A 15,909-nucleotide genomic window follows, 5' to 3' on the forward strand; every position below is an offset into this window, starting at 1 on the left:
TTTTAGCTAAAAGTAAAATCAACCCAGATATTAGCTAACAAAGTTCTACAAAGCATGGTGCATCGATCGTCATTTGTTTTAATTTTTGGTGCATACCCAAACGCCTTATTTTTAAATGAAAATTTTGATAACTTTATTTAAATAATAAATTTGTGATATTGTCATGTCTCACAATAATAAATTCAACACAATAAGTATATATTAATAACGATAATTCAACTAATAATTAGGGAAGTGGAGCGAGCTGTTGCAATTGCTGAAACTGTGATCTCAGTTGTCTCTGCTTCTCAGCCAATCTCTCCTGACGCTCTTCCAAGTCCTGTCTTCTATCGTTCATTTGCTCCGGTCCGGGGGATGCTCGCCGAGCAACGTCTTCGATCAAGTTCCTGAGCTGATCTGGCAGCTCTGGCGGTTTGGAGAACTTTTGTCGAACGTCTTGGACAGAGTATCGGCTTGGAGGACGTGGGATGCTGCCCGGATCTCCAACTTCTTCGAGAACATTGTCAAGATCACTTACAGGCGACTTTGGGGATTCCTTGTACTCATACATTGGAGCAACCTTTACCACATTAGAACTGGTAGCCGCTAGTTGGAGGGACTGGGCGAGCTGAGATTGTTGTGGTGGAAGCATCGGCGGTGGTGGCGGTGGTGGAGGTGGGATCGGAGCTGTCAACGGTGATGGTGGAGCTGAGTGCATAGCAATTGTCTGTGCTACAGAAGGTTTTGGAGGTAATCTTGGAGATCCTGGAGCTCCAGCTGAATCCGCCCGTTCCACATGCTTCTTCCTACGTTGAATCGATGGATCTTGCACCATGGCTAGCTTTTTCATTGTAACCATGATATTCGCCAAGGCTTTACATCTTCGAAGGCTCTGATCCACTGCGATACTCTGATCGCGAATGAATTTTTCCTCTCGGACCACTCGTTCCATATCTCTCTTGATCTGTTGTTCGATTGCCATTTGGATCGGTGGGAAGTCGGCTGAAAAAAAGTGAAAATTAAAGATATTGATTTTGAGAGCCCATTCCTTAATTTTCTTGTCTATTAAATTATAAAAAGAGTTGATAAATATTTTGTCAGTGGATAATTTTTGCTAAAATAAAAGCCCAACCGAGTTATATGCCCTCATAATCAACGTCGATGCACCATGTCCAAAATTAATTTGGCAGCTTATATCTTTGTTAGTTTCAAAGATATTTAAAAAGTTTTGACTACAAAAATGTAGAAAAATAGCTAGAAAATATTTTGTCAGTTGACAACTTTTTGATAAAATCAATAAAAATCGAGACATGAGTTGCCAAAATCGATAGCTCATATCTCGGTTTATTGTAGAGCTATCAAAAAACGTATCACTACAAAAATGTAGGAAATGATATCAGAAATATTTTGTCAATTAACAATTTTTTCATAAAACCAAAACCAACCGAGATATTAGGTGTTAAAGTTAGGCGAAACATGATGCATCGAACTAAAATTGACACAACTTCTCGTAATTTCCGTAGAAAATCAGAATAAAAACTGTTAGCAGGTTAAAAGGGTAAGTTGTTTTATCAACTTCCAGAAAAAACCTTACTTTTCAAGTTCGCTGCAAGTCGTCCAATATTCGTTAGTTTTTCGGTCATATCTTCCACTTCGCTCATTCGTAGCTTTTTCTGATTTGCAAGCACACTACCACGTACGGTTTCCACATTTGTCTCGAAACTTCTGCAAACAAAAAATTGGTTAAAATGTTGAATTTTGGTATCATGGTGAATCGGAAAATATTTTAGAAAAATATTTAGTTTTTTTCGTTCTTTCCAGAAGTTTCTAGATTTTTCTGAAAATTCCAAAAAAATTATCTTTCTTCCGAAAAATTCTAAACCTTTCCAGAAGTTTTCCGCGACGGAGCCAACCTCGTCATTTGCTAAACACTTACGTCAATGAATGTAGAAGCTCTGCAAGTTGACTGGCATGCTCATTTCGTTGGCTCTCGTTGCTCATTTCCGTAGCTGGAATCTCAATTGGCATGACTGAAACCCCACCACGCATTCTATCAGCAACCAATCTTCCGATCTTATCCCCGGCTTCTCGTAAAAGCGTATTTCCAGTCTGAGCATTCACCTGCAAAATTTCCATTATTTTCATTTGAGCTCCTACTAATCAATATAACCTGTGCAGAGTTTTTGAGCTGTTTCAGCTCATTGTGAGTGTCTTTAAGCTTGCTACGGAACACGGAGAGTTGATAAGCGGTGTGTGAGGAAATTGAGTCGGATAGAGAAGAGGCTGGTTTTTCGGAAGATTCTCGAGCAGTGTCAGGGTGCATGGATAGGATCTGGAGTTAATGTTTGATAAGGAGATTAGCTGAGGGGGAGCATAAAATAGTCGATGCACCATGTTTTGATCGACTTTGGTGGCTTGGCTTGGAGATTTGATTATTTCAAAAAAATTATCAACTAACAAAATGTTTTTAACATCTCAAAAATATTTTTAGATACGAGCTGTTACGTAAAAAGGGTGTTAAACTTGCAAAGTTCTAATCAGAATCCAAAAAAAACCTATTAAAAAGCCGAGCCAAAAGTGATATCGATTTTTTTCGATGCACCATGTTTTGCTCAACTCTGCTGGCTCATATCTCGTTTGGTTTTGGTTTATTCAAAAAATTTTCAACGAACAAAATATTTAATTCCTCTTTCTCTACAAATTAGTAGTTGAAAGTGTTTTGATACTTTTGCAATGAACTGAGATATGGGCTGTTAAAGTCATTACATGTAAAATTTGGCGCATGCTCTTCGATGCACCATGCTTTGCTCATTTTTTCTGGCTCATATCTCGCTTGCCTTCAGTTTTCACGATGAGTTGTCAATCAACAAAATATTTCTGAACTCTTTTTCTATATTTTTGTAGTTGACAATTTTTTGATATCTCAAACATTTTTTGAGATACGAGACTTTCGAGATGCCAGGGATGTCAAGCTTGCAAAATGTGTCTCATGCTTCAAAAAATACACACAAAAATTGATTCTTACCTCCCTTCGAAGCTCTGCCATATCCTTCTGCGTCGTTTCGCTCATTCCCTTGCTCACGAGAGCTGTGTGCACCAGGTTTGACAGTCCCGCGAGTTGTCGTTCCATGGTTTCCATTCGTACTCTGGAAAAAAAACAACTTTCATAACTTGAACTGACTACCCAATGCTGCCTAATGCTGCCTAGTGCCTGCAAAGTGCCTGCCTAATGCCTACAAAACTTATGATTTCGTGCCTGCTTACCCACTTGCCTAATCCATCATGCCTACCAACATACCTACAGGTCTGTTTGTCTTTTGTGCCTACCTACCTTATCTCTACTTAATACCTGCCTGCTTAGGTGTCTGCGAACTTTTTGTTTTCAACTTGTACATCTGCCTGTCTCACACCTATTTTTACCCAAAAGACCAGCATGCCTATTCCGTGCCTGTCTAGCTATGTACCTGACTGCCTATGTACCTGACCTGTCTATTTCAAGCCTCATTGCCTACTTGCCTCACTTCAACATGCCCGCATATCTGCTGTCTTCTTTCACCTACAACCGTGCCTACTTTATGCCTACGCCTCCGTGTCTACCCACAATCTTAGACCCTTCTGCCTGCGTGCCTATTTACTTGTCTAGATAACTGGGCAATATTTTGTACTCACCTAGATTCCCTATCAATCACCGGTGTCGCTGAACCAGATCTGGTCACACTTCGGCTATCATGACTGCTTGTATCCGAGTTATATGGATCCGAATAGATATCATAGACCTGTGGTGGAGGTGGTTGTGGCTTCAATGGCAGTGTATTCCGATGCATATAATCAACACTTGGAGCTGCCATCGCCGAAGCTGGCCTCATCATCGGCATCATCCCAACTCGCCTTCCATCATCCTGCTCTGTCTCCGAATGATAATCTGGTTGATCCAAATACCCTCCTCCAACTGGTGACATGACACGTGTCTTCTCTCGAAGTCTGAGCACTGATTTGTTCTTGATATCTCCAGGATCCTCAAGCTCATAGAATATGGCTCCTTTTGTTGGCTCTTGAATGTAGATTTTGACATGGGGTTGCTCGACGAATGATCGATTCACATTTGGGAAAGTTCGAACGAATGACATTTTGACTTGATGCATCGAATGGATGTTGCGTGGCAGGAGAATTCGTTTGACTTCATCATTTGCTTGAAGGAACACTACATTCATATCGTCAAGGTGTCTAGTGGCTTGTGAATCTGAGGATCTGAAAAAAAGCAAGTTTTTAGATTTTTTTTTTTGCTGAAAGCCAACAAATATGTTTTTTCAAATTTGTGTCAGGGGGAGGCAGAAAATTCGGAAAATTAATCGGCAAATTGCCGGTTTGCCCATTTGGCCGAAAATTTTCAATTCTGGCATTTTGCCGGATTGCCGACTAACCGGAAATTTTCCTTTTTAGCAAATTGCCGGTTTGGCGATTTGCCGGTAGTTTTTACAAAATTTTTTCAACAAAAAAAGTTTAAAAGCCTTACAAATGAGATTCGGTGCGGCTAACTGTGTCGAATCGCTGAACATTTCCGTAAATATCGGGTCGATTGCTCGAATAACTGCTCGGCAACGTCGAAACCTCACGACGACGCTCATCGTATTCCAGATTGCTTTTCTGGAACAATATATTGATTTTTTTTAAAGTTTTTCCGGAAATTGAACCTGTTCGCGGAGGTTTTGAAGAACCGAAGTGGCCCGTGAGGGGTGCTGACCGAAGCGGGATGGTTGGGAGTCGATTGGGCGTCTGGGAATGATAAATTTAATGTGAAAATATTTTTTTAAAAATAAATTGAAGTTAATTTGAGCATAAAATTTTCCAAAAAAAAATTTTTTTTTTCAAAACTATTTTCGAAACAGTTGTTTTCTTTAAAAAAAATTTGTGCAACTCACTGATGATCTACCGGATCAATCCGAACTTTAACATCATCTGCATATCTCCAATCACTGCCAACATTCTCTTCTGGTGGGATTCGTCCGCTCGAGCCGCCTGTAAGAAAAATCGATTTTCATAAAATTTCAGTAACCTGTAACTTTTCCCCAAAAATTTGCATAATGAGCAATTTTTTGCGCGCGTCAAATTTGATGCAAGAAGTTCGCAAATAAATACTGTGCAAACACCAAAGCAATTCATCACATTTCACGCGCAAACTCAAAAAATACGCGTTTAATCAGATACATTGCGGTAGTATTTGCAGAACTTTGATCTACGTTCTCAATGCATCATATTTGACGCGCAATTTTTCAACGAACTTGTCAGATTCTTTTCCGGACGGACGGTGCCAATAATTCTGGCTTCACCCCCATAATTGTTAGTCGCCCAGTCTACAGGAGCAGCCCTTTCTTGGTTAAATGAGCCACTTTTTGGCTCATCAAATCGAACATTTCTCGGCTTAGAGCTTGCTGCTGGCTCCGGGAGCTCCGGTGGCTCAGGAGCTATAGTAATTTGGACGGCTTGTGTGGCTTCTGGCGTCTTTCGACCACCTCCCAGAATACGTGGACGCCAACTGAACAGAGGCATTCTCTGATGGAGAGAATTAGTACCCTGGAACATGTTAGTTTGGAAGGAAAGTGTGAAAAGTTTTAAGTAGGCACGAAAATGCCTGCCTATGCCTACTTTTTTACCTTCAAGGCCTCGTAGGCACCTACGGTAAAGTAAGCCATGTAGGCATGTATTTAGGCATTTCTCTACCTACTATCATGTATTCAAAGCCTCTTAGGCATTCGTAGGCACAAGGCAGGCATCGCTGTGCCTACTTGAAAAGCTCATAAATTTTTTGCGAAACGGAGGAAAAAAGAGGAAAAGGTTCAATTTTTGGAGGAGAAAAAAGACAGAGAAAGAGGAGGGAGGCCTTTGTTTATTTCCAAAATTGAGTTTTACAAAAATTTTGGAGAACTTTTTTCCCAAAAAGTGCAACATTTTCAATGCACCATGTTGTCAAAAATTGCTTTTTTGGTAATTTCATATGAAAAAAAAACGTGAAAATTAAGGTTTTGAACTTTTTAAAATTACCTAGTAAAAATTTTGAAAAAAACATTTTTTTTGGAAATTTTTATTATTTTGAACGTACTCTACTACCTTCACCTTAAGCATTTAAAAATTTGAATTTTGCGCGTCAAATATCGTGCATCTGTTCGATTTGTTCAGAATTTGACTTGCGGAGTCGATGTACCATACTTGACGCGCAAAAAGGAGCAGATTTAGCGGGAGATTGGAATTTTTTGTTATAATTATCGAAAAAAAATTTTTATTTATTTGTTCTTCTCGTAAAAATATACGAAGTAAAGGATTTTTACACCAAAACTATGCTGACCGAAAAAAAACTAAAAAATATGATCCGGAAAATGACTAATGACACATATGTGTATGTGTGTGGTTAAACATGTGTTTAGCGGAACATGTGTTGGACAAAAGACACGTTCTCGACTACTTGACTTTGACAATTTGTTGAATTTATGCGCCTTTAAATGGGATACTGTAGTTAATTTTGAAAAATGTTCTAAAAAATTCTGCAGTTCAAAATATTTTTATTAAAAATTGGCTAATTTTGTTGAATTTTTCTATTTATTTTTAATTTGTTTTCCGCTGAAGAAAATCATGTTTTTTTCAAATATTTAAATGCGAAATTCGAGAAAAATCTTTGTTTTAAACTTACCGGCTAATTTAGTAATTTTAAAAAAGTTTCTAATTTCCCACTTAAGTTAGTTTTACCCAAAAAATTTGAGCAGAAAACCCAGAATTTTGGAAATAAAAATTTGATGGAAAATTCAAATTTTAGTTTTAAAAGTTTAGGCGGAAATTTCAAGACTTTCAGGAAAAAAATTTAGAAATTCAAAAAAATTTTGGAAAGTTTTGGCGGAAAATTCAAATTTTTTGTTTTGGAGAAAATTTAGACGACTAAAATCAAAATTTGTTTCAGAACAATTTAGGTAATTTGGTTCATAAAACAATAAAACATAAAATATATGTATGTCGTAAAGGAGAGAGCGTCCTCAAGAAGAAGAAGCAGCACGAATTGCAGGAGATCTCCAATATCGACGTAGAAATGTGCAAAACGCACGGTGTAATTGTATTCGAATTTGACGGGGAAGAGCCGAGAGGTTAGAGGACACAATTGATAGAGATGAGAGAGAAATGGAAATGTTACACAAAAATATCTCGATGGTCCCTCAACGGATAGAGAGTACTAGCTAATAGGACGAGTGAACAAGATTTACGAATTAAAAAGTGATCGGGGAAAGGTTCTTGTACTTTTGCTATGATTTTCAAATTTTTTCGGTGTAAAATTCAGATGTAACATGAAATTCTGGTCGGTTTTTAGAAAAAAAATTACATTTTTTTGTACCAACTTTAAATTCTAGGCTTTTAGAAGTTCGTTTTTTGCAGATTTTTGAGAGTATTAACTTTGTTGAGGGCTAGTATCAAAGATGGGCAAAAATTGCCGATTTGCCTGGAAATTATCAGTTCCGGTAACTTGCCGATTTGCCGGGAATTTTAATTTTCGCCAATTTGCCGTTTGCCGAATTGCCGGAAATTTGAAATTTCGACAATTTGCCGGTTTGCCGAATTTGCCCGGAAATTTTGATTTTCGGCAATTTGCCGATTTGCCGATTTGCCGGCAATTCTCATTTTCGGAAAAAAATTGCTGGTTTTCCGATTTGCCGGAAATTTTGATTTTTGGCAATTTGCCGATTTGCCATTTGCCGGAAACTTTAATTTTCGGGAGTTTGCCGTTTTGCCGAATTGCTGGAAATTTTCAATTCCGGCAGTTTGCTGGTTTGCCGATTTGCCCGGAAATTTTCATTTTTGGCGTTTGCCGGTTTGCCGTTTGCCAGATATTCATAGGATGCGTACAATTTTGCTGATTAAAATTGAAATTCCGAAGTTTGTAAAAAAAAAATTTGCAAAACCACAATTTGCCAAAAATTTTTTGGCAAGTTCGGCAAATTGGCAATTTGCTGGAAATTTCAATTTTGAAAACTTTTAATTTTTGAAAATATTTGTAACTTTAGTGCGAAAAAGAGAATTTAAATTTTTAGGTAAAAATTTCTTCTCAAAAAATTTCCAGAATTTTCCAAGCCAAAATAAAATCACTATAACTCAAAAAAAAAGTGACAAGAGTAAACTAAACAAATTTCATTTCCGTTCCAGCTGACTTTTGATCTCACACACCCTCCACTCACGTTCACTAAGTAAATTGCCAATCCACTTGTCTAGTCGCTTCATTTTCGGCGGCTTGTTATTTTGGGATGGGTGGCCGTGAAGAGTCGCTGGAGGTGTCGCTGATCTTCCTGAAAATATTGAATTATTTTAGGAATCATAGAAAAATCAAGAAAAAATCAATAATACAATTCTATGCCGGAGCCTGGGCCTAAGCCTGAGACTAAGCCTAGATTGAGCCTAAGCCTAAGCCAAAGCCTTAACCTAAACCTAGGCCTAAACCTAGGCCTAAGCCTAAGCCTATGGCTAAACCTGAACCCGAACCTATGTATGCCTAAGCCTAAGCCAACATCAATAAATCATGGTGCATCGACTTTCGAAATAAGTGGTAGGCGTAGAGGCAGGCAGGTAGGCCGCCTATTTTCTGCCTGCTTACCTCGTGTCGTGAGTGGGTGTCGTGGTTGTCGAAGGTCCACTGAGGCTGGACGCTGGAATCGCGGATCGCCATGGAACTCACGGGAATCCTGAAAAATTGCTTTTTTGCATGAAAATTGGCGACACAAATGCCTATTTCGTACCTACCTGCTACCTACCTGCCTACATTCTGCCTACCTTCTGCCTACCTTCTATCTACCTGCCAACCGTATGTTATCGGAATTTTGACTTGAACAATGATTATATGTATGTGGCAATTTTAGGCGTATAGGCACCAGGCAGACCCAGGCAGGGGTAGGCATGCGAACTTTAAATGTTTATTTCAGAAAAACACCGTGAAATCTAATAGTTGCGGTAATAGGTATATGTAGGTAGGCAGGAAAATGTGCGCCTACATCAAAAATGAAAGAAAAACATGGAAAATGTGCCTAGCTCGTGCCTATGTTGCCTATGTACCTACCGCAAACCTACCTCATGCCTGCCTCAATAGGCAGGTAAATAGGTAAGTAGGCAAGTACCTTGTCCCTGTCCCTACGCCAAAAATTGCCATTTAACACCGAAATCAAATAAAAAGTTCCAGTAGGTGTATGCTCAAGGCAGGTAAGTAGGCAAATAGGCAGGTACCTTGTGCCTACGCTAAAAATCTTATTTTAACGATGAAAAAAATAGAAATTTCCAAAAAAAATTACCTGTGAGCATGATCGGATGATGCTTCTGGACTGTCGGGGTGGTGCGATACATCCGAACATTTTTTCGGATGTAGGCAAAACCAACTAAAACTTAAAAATTTTGAATAATTAATAAAACAAAAGTGCTCTTCTTCGGCTCCACAGTAAAAAAGACAGAAGCCTTCTCCAGGAGCTGGTTGTTGCTTGCTCCGCGGCTCTTGAGAGGTAGTTGCGGACGGAGAGAAGAAACAGTGCAAATCACAGAGAGAGACAGTGTCTTAGTGTTTGAAAAAGATTTCTTTGTGTATATGTGTGGCGACCACTGGCGACTCTTTGGGAGAAAGTTGGCAAATAAATGATGACGGAGGGAGCTTCTTGTTTCTTCACTTTTTTGTTAGTTTTTAGATTCTAGGGTGGCAATTTTCGGTTGGTGGCCGAGAAAATGAGAAAACTCGGCCATGTCGACATACTTCGTTGCACCATGTTGCACCATGTTGATCATGTCAGTTTTTGTTTGGTGGCCTAGAAATTGCGAAAGCTAGGCCACTCATTTAAACATTTTGCTCATTCTTCGATGCGCCATGTTGACTCGAACAATTTTTGTTTGGTGGCCTAGAAAATGCGAAACCTCGGCCACTTTGGCATTTTTCGTTGCACCACGATGATCATGTCGGTATTTGATTGGTGGCCTAGAAATTGAGAAAACTCGGCCACTTTCCCCCGAAATTGTTTGTTTTTTCAGAAATTCAGATAATTTTCTTTATTTTCAATCGTCGGCCTCAATTTTCCATGTATATACATTTTTTTAAAAGTCAATTGTAAAATTTTATTCATTATGCACTCGTTTTTTTTTGTAAATACTTTTTTAATTCAGAGAAATTATTGTTTTCAATTTTTCGCTTTCAAATTAGCATAGAGATCGTAGGAAAGAGATCCGACAGTGATAAGTGTTGAGAAGAGGTGATCTTCTTCGGGAAGGTTCTTGGGAAGTTCTTGTGATGGAAGTTCGATTTCTGGAGCTTCAAAGTTCTGACAGATGACGTCATGCTCCTCTTTGTTGGAAATAATTCGTGTTGAAACAAATTCCTGGTAGGTTTCCATTGGGCAAAGCACATCGCATCCAGGAAGACGAAGCTCGCGGGGAGCAGATTCCGGAGAGCTGCGGTTGAGAATCTGAAATTAAAATTGGTTTTTTTTTTTCAGAATGGAAAGCCTAATTTAGTCTGAAAATAAGCCTAAGAATGAGACAAAGCCTAAACCTAAGCATAAGACTAAGCTTAAGCCTACGTCCAAGCCTAAGCCTAAGCCTAAGCCTAAGCCTAAGCCTTGGCCTGAGCCAAAGCCAATCATGTGGCTAAGTCCAAAGCCTAATTTTAAGCCTAAGCCTAAGCCTGTGCCTAAGATTAAGCCTAAGCCTATGCCTAAGCCTTGGCCTGAGCCACAGCCAATCATGTGGCTAAGTCCAGAGCCTAATCCTAAGCCTAAGCCAAAGCCTAAGCCTAAGTCTGAACTTAAGCCTAAGCCTAAGCCCACAGTAGATTTCACTACTTCCAGTTGAAGACTAACCTTAACAAAAGATTTTCCATTTAGTCTATGCAATTCCACAATCAAAGCAGCTGTATACGGAATCAATTGATGATCGGACACTCCCAAGCTGTACATCATGGAGGTTACGGTAGCATCATGTGTGGCGTACACAATCATCTTCCGGCCCGTTTCTTCTCGATGCACCATGTCTTTTGTAATCTGCCCCAAAAGGTATCCCGTTCGCATTTTGGACTTCTCATCAGAATTGAATTGAATACTTCTGTACTGACGCTTAAGCTCTGTGACATTTGCAAGAACATGATTGACCCAATCTGGTTGTGCAACTCCATTTGCATGTTTCCGATAGAGAACGTTAAAAACGTCGGAGATCTTTGAGCCCGTCACATGCCAGCCGGTTTTTTGAGATAAAAGAGAGAAGAGGTCCCTGTGCTCAATATCGACTTGAGCGGAGAGCCAGGATTTGTCGGCGTTTACAAGTTCGTCGACTCGTCGGCATCGGACACTGTTTGGTTTGAGGAGCTGGAAATGAAGTTGATTGAATGGGAAATGGGTATTTTTGAAGAGTTTTTCTTTTAGATTTTTTTTTTTTTGAAAATCAATTTAATCGCATTCGGTTTTTAAAATTAAAGGTAGCAGCGAATTTCTGATAGTTTTTTTTGGAAAAAAAATCGGCGGAAAAGCTTTGGAACATTTGTGATTTGTTGAAATTTGTTAAAACTACTATTCTAAAATTATTTGAAAAAGAGCATTGACATTTAAGGAATATTTTTGTTTTAAAAGTTTACTGTTAGTTTACTGATTTATTCGTGGAAACCACGTGGTGTCAGAGTGTCTCATTTTGGATTGATCTACGTAGATCTACAAAAAAATGTGGCAGGAAGATCCACAGAGTTCTCAACTGATTTCGCATGGTTAAGAACGTGCTGACGTCACATTTTTTGGGAAAAGAACTCCCCCGCATTTTTTGTAGATCAAACCGTAACTGGCACCACGTGGGAAACCCCTTTTGAAATTGATCTCAAACTGTCAAAAGGTTGTCAAAACTCTCAAAAACCAGACTAAAAATCTAAATAAGGGCCGAAATTTAGGCCGTAAGCTGTAAAACATTGAATTTTAAGCTAACAGATTCTTTTAATCAATTTTTGTTGAAATTCTGCACCTTTCCACTTTCAAACAACATTAGCATTGAATTTGCATGTTTTTTGAGTTTTAATCGATTTTAAACTGAAATTCTGCATTTTCTAGCAATTTTCATGTAATTTTTGTTCAAAAACTGCTTTTAGAGTGAGAAATCTTCAAAATTCAGCAAAAAAACTAACCAAATCATGTTTATAATGTGAATACGTGTGAACTGGGACAATATCATCTGGAAACAGTGTCTGAGTAATTCCCATCGCCGTCTCAATGCACCGATCCTTGTCACTTGATCGAATAAGTGTCTCTTTTCGATCAAATCCATCAATCAAATCCTTATATTGATTTCTTAGAAACACTCCGACTTCCTTTGCCTGTCGGAATCCACGCTGTGTCAGTTGAGAGTAGCCACGTGGAAAATGCTCGGCGACGTTGAACTCATCAAGAGGGTATGTGAATGATGGGGCTCGGTCTCCGTGTCTGGAATGCCGAATTGGTTATGAAACATGACCATTGAATGATGTGACTATTGAATTGATAAGGTGATTAGTTATCAATATTTTTAACAATACGTCACGTGAGGAAGTAATTACAATGATTCACGCCAGAGACCTTCCCACAAAACGCTAAGATTGCTCGAGTTTCCGGTTGAAAATGATTTTTTTATATCCGGGAAAACATTAGGAGCGATAAAAATCTCAGTTTTCTTCGAAAATCTGGGTTTTTCAGGGTCTTTTTCCTAAATATTTTCACAAAAAAGTTATTCGGGATAATATAGAAACCCACTATTCCAACAGAAATACAAAAAAATCAGTTTTTCTATCGGTTATCGCGCACGGGGTTCTGGCCTTCCTCATCGAATTTTTCGCGCTCCATTGACAATCGACTGCCGGACAACGCGTGGGAAAGTCGTGTTATCCACACGGACAAATACATTCAGTTTTACAACTAAAATCGAGCCGCGACGCGGCACGCAACGCGCCGTAAATCTACCCCAGATATGGCCGAGCCAAAATGGCCTAGTTCGGCAAACTCTTCCATTTCAATTTATGAGGGAAGTCAGGAATCTTTGTTATCGTTTTGTAAATAATTTTTCTTAAAAGCTGGCATATCCCGAAAAAAACTCATTTCGCTACGAGACCTAGCAACTAAAAAGGGCCTTAATTATGCGCCTTTAAATACAGTAGCATTCAAAAAAAAATTCACAGTTTTAATGAATTTGATACTCTTTGAGCCAAGAGTCTAGATCTGATTCTCAAAATTTTGACTAGAAATTTCAAAAATTTGAAAAAATTCGGAAGAAAATATTTTTCGCTACGGGACCCAAACGTACAGTATATTTATGCAGTAAATTTTAAATTTAATTTAATTTTTCAAACGTTGCATAAGAAAAAAATCAATATTTGCCGGATTTTTCGAAATTTCAATTAAACATTTAAAAAAATAATCGCTACGAGACACAAAAGCCTATGCACCTTTGAATACAGTATTTTTAATCGATTTTTCGCCGGTGCGCCTTCAATTACACCAGTTTTCAAGACAAAATCGAATTTTTATTGAATTTGGTACTGTTTCAACCAATTTAGGGTTGATTCTCAAATTTTTGACTAGAAATTTCAAAAATTTGAGATAATTCGGTTTAAAAAATATTTTTGCTACGGGCCTAACAAACGCCTATGCGCCTTTAACTATAGTACTTTTTTTTTTGAAAATCTCACCTAACAAGCACCTGAACCATCTCGAGCTCGGCATGAACCACCGAGAAATAGAGGAATAATAGTCGGTAGATCATTTTCTCGGCGATGTTAGTTTTTGGTGGTGGTGGTGGCGAATGATAACAGAGGCGCTGCTGCCTTATTATGAAACCCAAAGCGTCGTTTTATAGTACAGAAGTACCCCCTGTGGGGACAGAATGGGTGGAGTGTCCCAGTGTGTCAAAGACAAAGGCGACGAGTTCCCCGTTTTGTGCTCTGTGTGTGACACAATAGGGAGGCTCATTTTCACTTTCAACACTCTACTTTTTATCAGTTTTTTGGACATAAGTGATGGCCGAGCGAGCACATGAGTGAGAGAAACTCTATTTTTAGTACGTTCATCATAATTATGAATGTGTATTGTTGATAATTTGATGATAAGATCAATAAATAAATTAATTAATATAGGCGGAAATATCAAAAAAAAATCGATAAAAATCTGTCGATTTTGTGCTATTTTCAGAAAAAAAACTCAAAAGTTTTTTGTGAGTTTTCGAAATATTTTTCTTCATTGTTTCATTAAAAAAATAGTTTCTATAATTATTTAAATTCAATGAAAAATACACGGGGTTCTGGCCTTCCTCAATGCATTTTTCGCGCTCCATTGGCAATCGCCTGCCGGACAACGCGTGGAAAAGTGTCGTGTGTAGTCCACACGGACAAATACATTCAGTTTTACAACTAAAACCGAGCCGCGACGCAACACGCAACGCTCCGTAAATCTACCCCAGATATGGCCGAGCCAAAATGGCCTAGTTCGGCAAACTCTTCCATTTCAATTTATGAGGGACTAGCGGGCCTATGGGCCCGCCAGCCCTTCGGGAATGGGGATAGGGTTTATTCGCTCTAAGTTATTAGCAAGGTAGCTGGCGCAGGTTCTCGGCTTCGCCTCGAACCTGTTAACGGGTTATTCGAGATCTCTTTGAAATTATTTCAGGAGTGGGGTATATGTTTAGAAAACTTGACTATTCAGGTTTGAGGTTTCGCCTCGAAGCTCTTACTGTGTAAAGTGAAATCTCTTTAAACTTTGATTCATTGCTCCAGGACCGACACTGTACGAATAACTTAGGCTTAGATTTTGTTCAAGAATAATTTGAATGTATTCAATAAAATAAGCGTGTTTTCAATCATCACTGTGAACTACAAAAAACGGTGAATGAAAAGGAAAACTCATGAATACGGCCTGCTCTGCTTGGAATAGGATTAAAGCCAGCCCAGTTTTCAAGAGTATTCGGGCCTGCGGCCCTCAAACCTGGTTATTAGGCTTGAGTGAATAACATATCTGCTTAGAATAGGATCAAAGCCAGCCCATAGTTTAAAGAGTATTCGGGCCTGCGGCCCTCAAACCTGGTTATTAGGCTTGATTGAATAACATATCTGCTTAGAATAGGATCAAAGCCAGCCCATAGTTTCCAAGAGTGTTCGGGCCTGCGGCCCTCGAACCTGGTTGTTAGGTTTGAGTAAATAACAACCGCGTCGCAGGCCTACAGCCTGCTCTGCTTAGAATAGGATTAAAGCCAGCCCACAGTTTTCAAGAGTATTCGGGCCTGCGGCCCTCAAACCTGGTTATTAGGCTTGAGTGAATAACATATCTACTTTTAGGAAAATCGTGAACGCCTGTGGGCCCCGCAGCCCCTCGGGAATGGGGATTGTTTTAGAAAACTGAAAATAATAAAAGCTTTCTAAATCAAACTTATCTAAGAGTAATCGCATATCAGGCCTCCGGCCTGCCTTGGTATAATGATTTAAGGTTGACTGCGTCTTCTAAGAGTAAGAGTGCCTGCGGCACTCAATCCAGCCAATCTGGGCTTGAAACAGTTGTAATCGCACAGCAGGCCTCCGGCCTGCAATGCCTGAAGTATATGTTCAAAGTGAACTTCTTCTTAGAGTTGGTGAGGAGTTATGCACTAAGACTTCAATCCGTCATAACTTTGCTCATAGTGGAAATTTGAAAAAAATAAAATAATATTTGAAATTGGCGTAAAAAGTGGAATAATACGGCGGTTATTATTTTAAAAAATAACAAAAATTGAAACATATCACCTTCTGGGAAGGCCTGGAAGCTCGAAACTTCCACAAATGTGCTGAAAGTTGTCAAGACCGACCAAATTTAGTTTTTCTACCTTGCTTCAATGAAAATTATCAAAATTAAAACATAAAATCGAAAGGATAGTTGAAAACTTGTCCAGGAACAGAGGAAAACT

General features: G+C 38.9%; 2 protein-coding genes and 2 non-coding genes across 7 annotated transcripts; 2 read left to right on the top strand and 2 right to left on the bottom strand.

Moving 5' to 3' along the window:
* Window positions 1-109: 109 nt before the first annotated feature.
* Window positions 110-9,350, bottom strand: gldi-9 (Actin interacting protein 3-like C-terminal domain-containing protein; the record flags this gene model as incomplete). Of its 4 annotated transcripts, NM_001038293.5 has the most annotated exons (12): window positions 117-981; window positions 1,574-1,704; window positions 1,916-2,100; window positions 2,150-2,311; window positions 3,005-3,125; window positions 3,649-4,227; window positions 4,493-4,623; window positions 4,671-4,752; window positions 4,899-4,995; window positions 8,190-8,297; window positions 8,603-8,690; window positions 9,291-9,350. In NM_001038293.5, 12 exons carry the CDS (start codon window positions 9,348-9,350, stop codon window positions 227-229), a joined length of 2,499 nt encoding a protein of 832 aa, NP_001033382.1. The 4 variants fall into 4 exon arrangements, with proteins under 4 accessions (NP_001033381.2, NP_001033382.1, NP_001408280.1 ...); NM_001421353.1 differs by lacking the exon at window positions 2,150-2,311 and having other exon boundaries at window positions 227-981; NM_001038292.5 differs by lacking the exons at window positions 8,190-8,297; window positions 8,603-8,690; window positions 9,291-9,350 and adding an exon at window positions 5,259-5,526 and having other exon boundaries at window positions 110-981.
* On the top strand, window positions 7,050-7,198 carry Y71H2AM.27. Its single transcript, NR_052151.1, has one exon. It is a non-coding gene; the product is annotated as an Unclassified non-coding RNA Y71H2AM.27 (non-coding RNA).
* A 723-nt stretch (window positions 9,351-10,073) lies between the features above and the next one.
* pho-9 (intestinal acid PHOsphatase) lies at window positions 10,074-13,806 on the bottom strand. The gene is made up of 4 exons (NM_065211.6): window positions 13,670-13,806; window positions 12,137-12,431; window positions 10,836-11,336; window positions 10,074-10,442 (listed from the first exon to the last, which is right to left on the bottom strand). Exons 1-4 carry the CDS (start codon window positions 13,741-13,743, stop codon window positions 10,158-10,160), a joined length of 1,155 nt encoding a protein of 384 aa, NP_497612.2. The 5' UTR covers window positions 13,744-13,806; the 3' UTR covers window positions 10,074-10,157.
* Window positions 13,608-13,628, top strand: 21ur-15373. The gene has a single exon (NR_052152.1).
* Window positions 13,807-15,909: the final 2,103 nt, after the last annotated feature.

Source organism: Caenorhabditis elegans, chromosome III (genome assembly GCF_000002985.6).
Source record: "Caenorhabditis elegans chromosome III".
In the NCBI taxonomy this organism is placed as follows: Eukaryota; Metazoa; Nematoda; class Chromadorea; order Rhabditida; family Rhabditidae; genus Caenorhabditis; species Caenorhabditis elegans.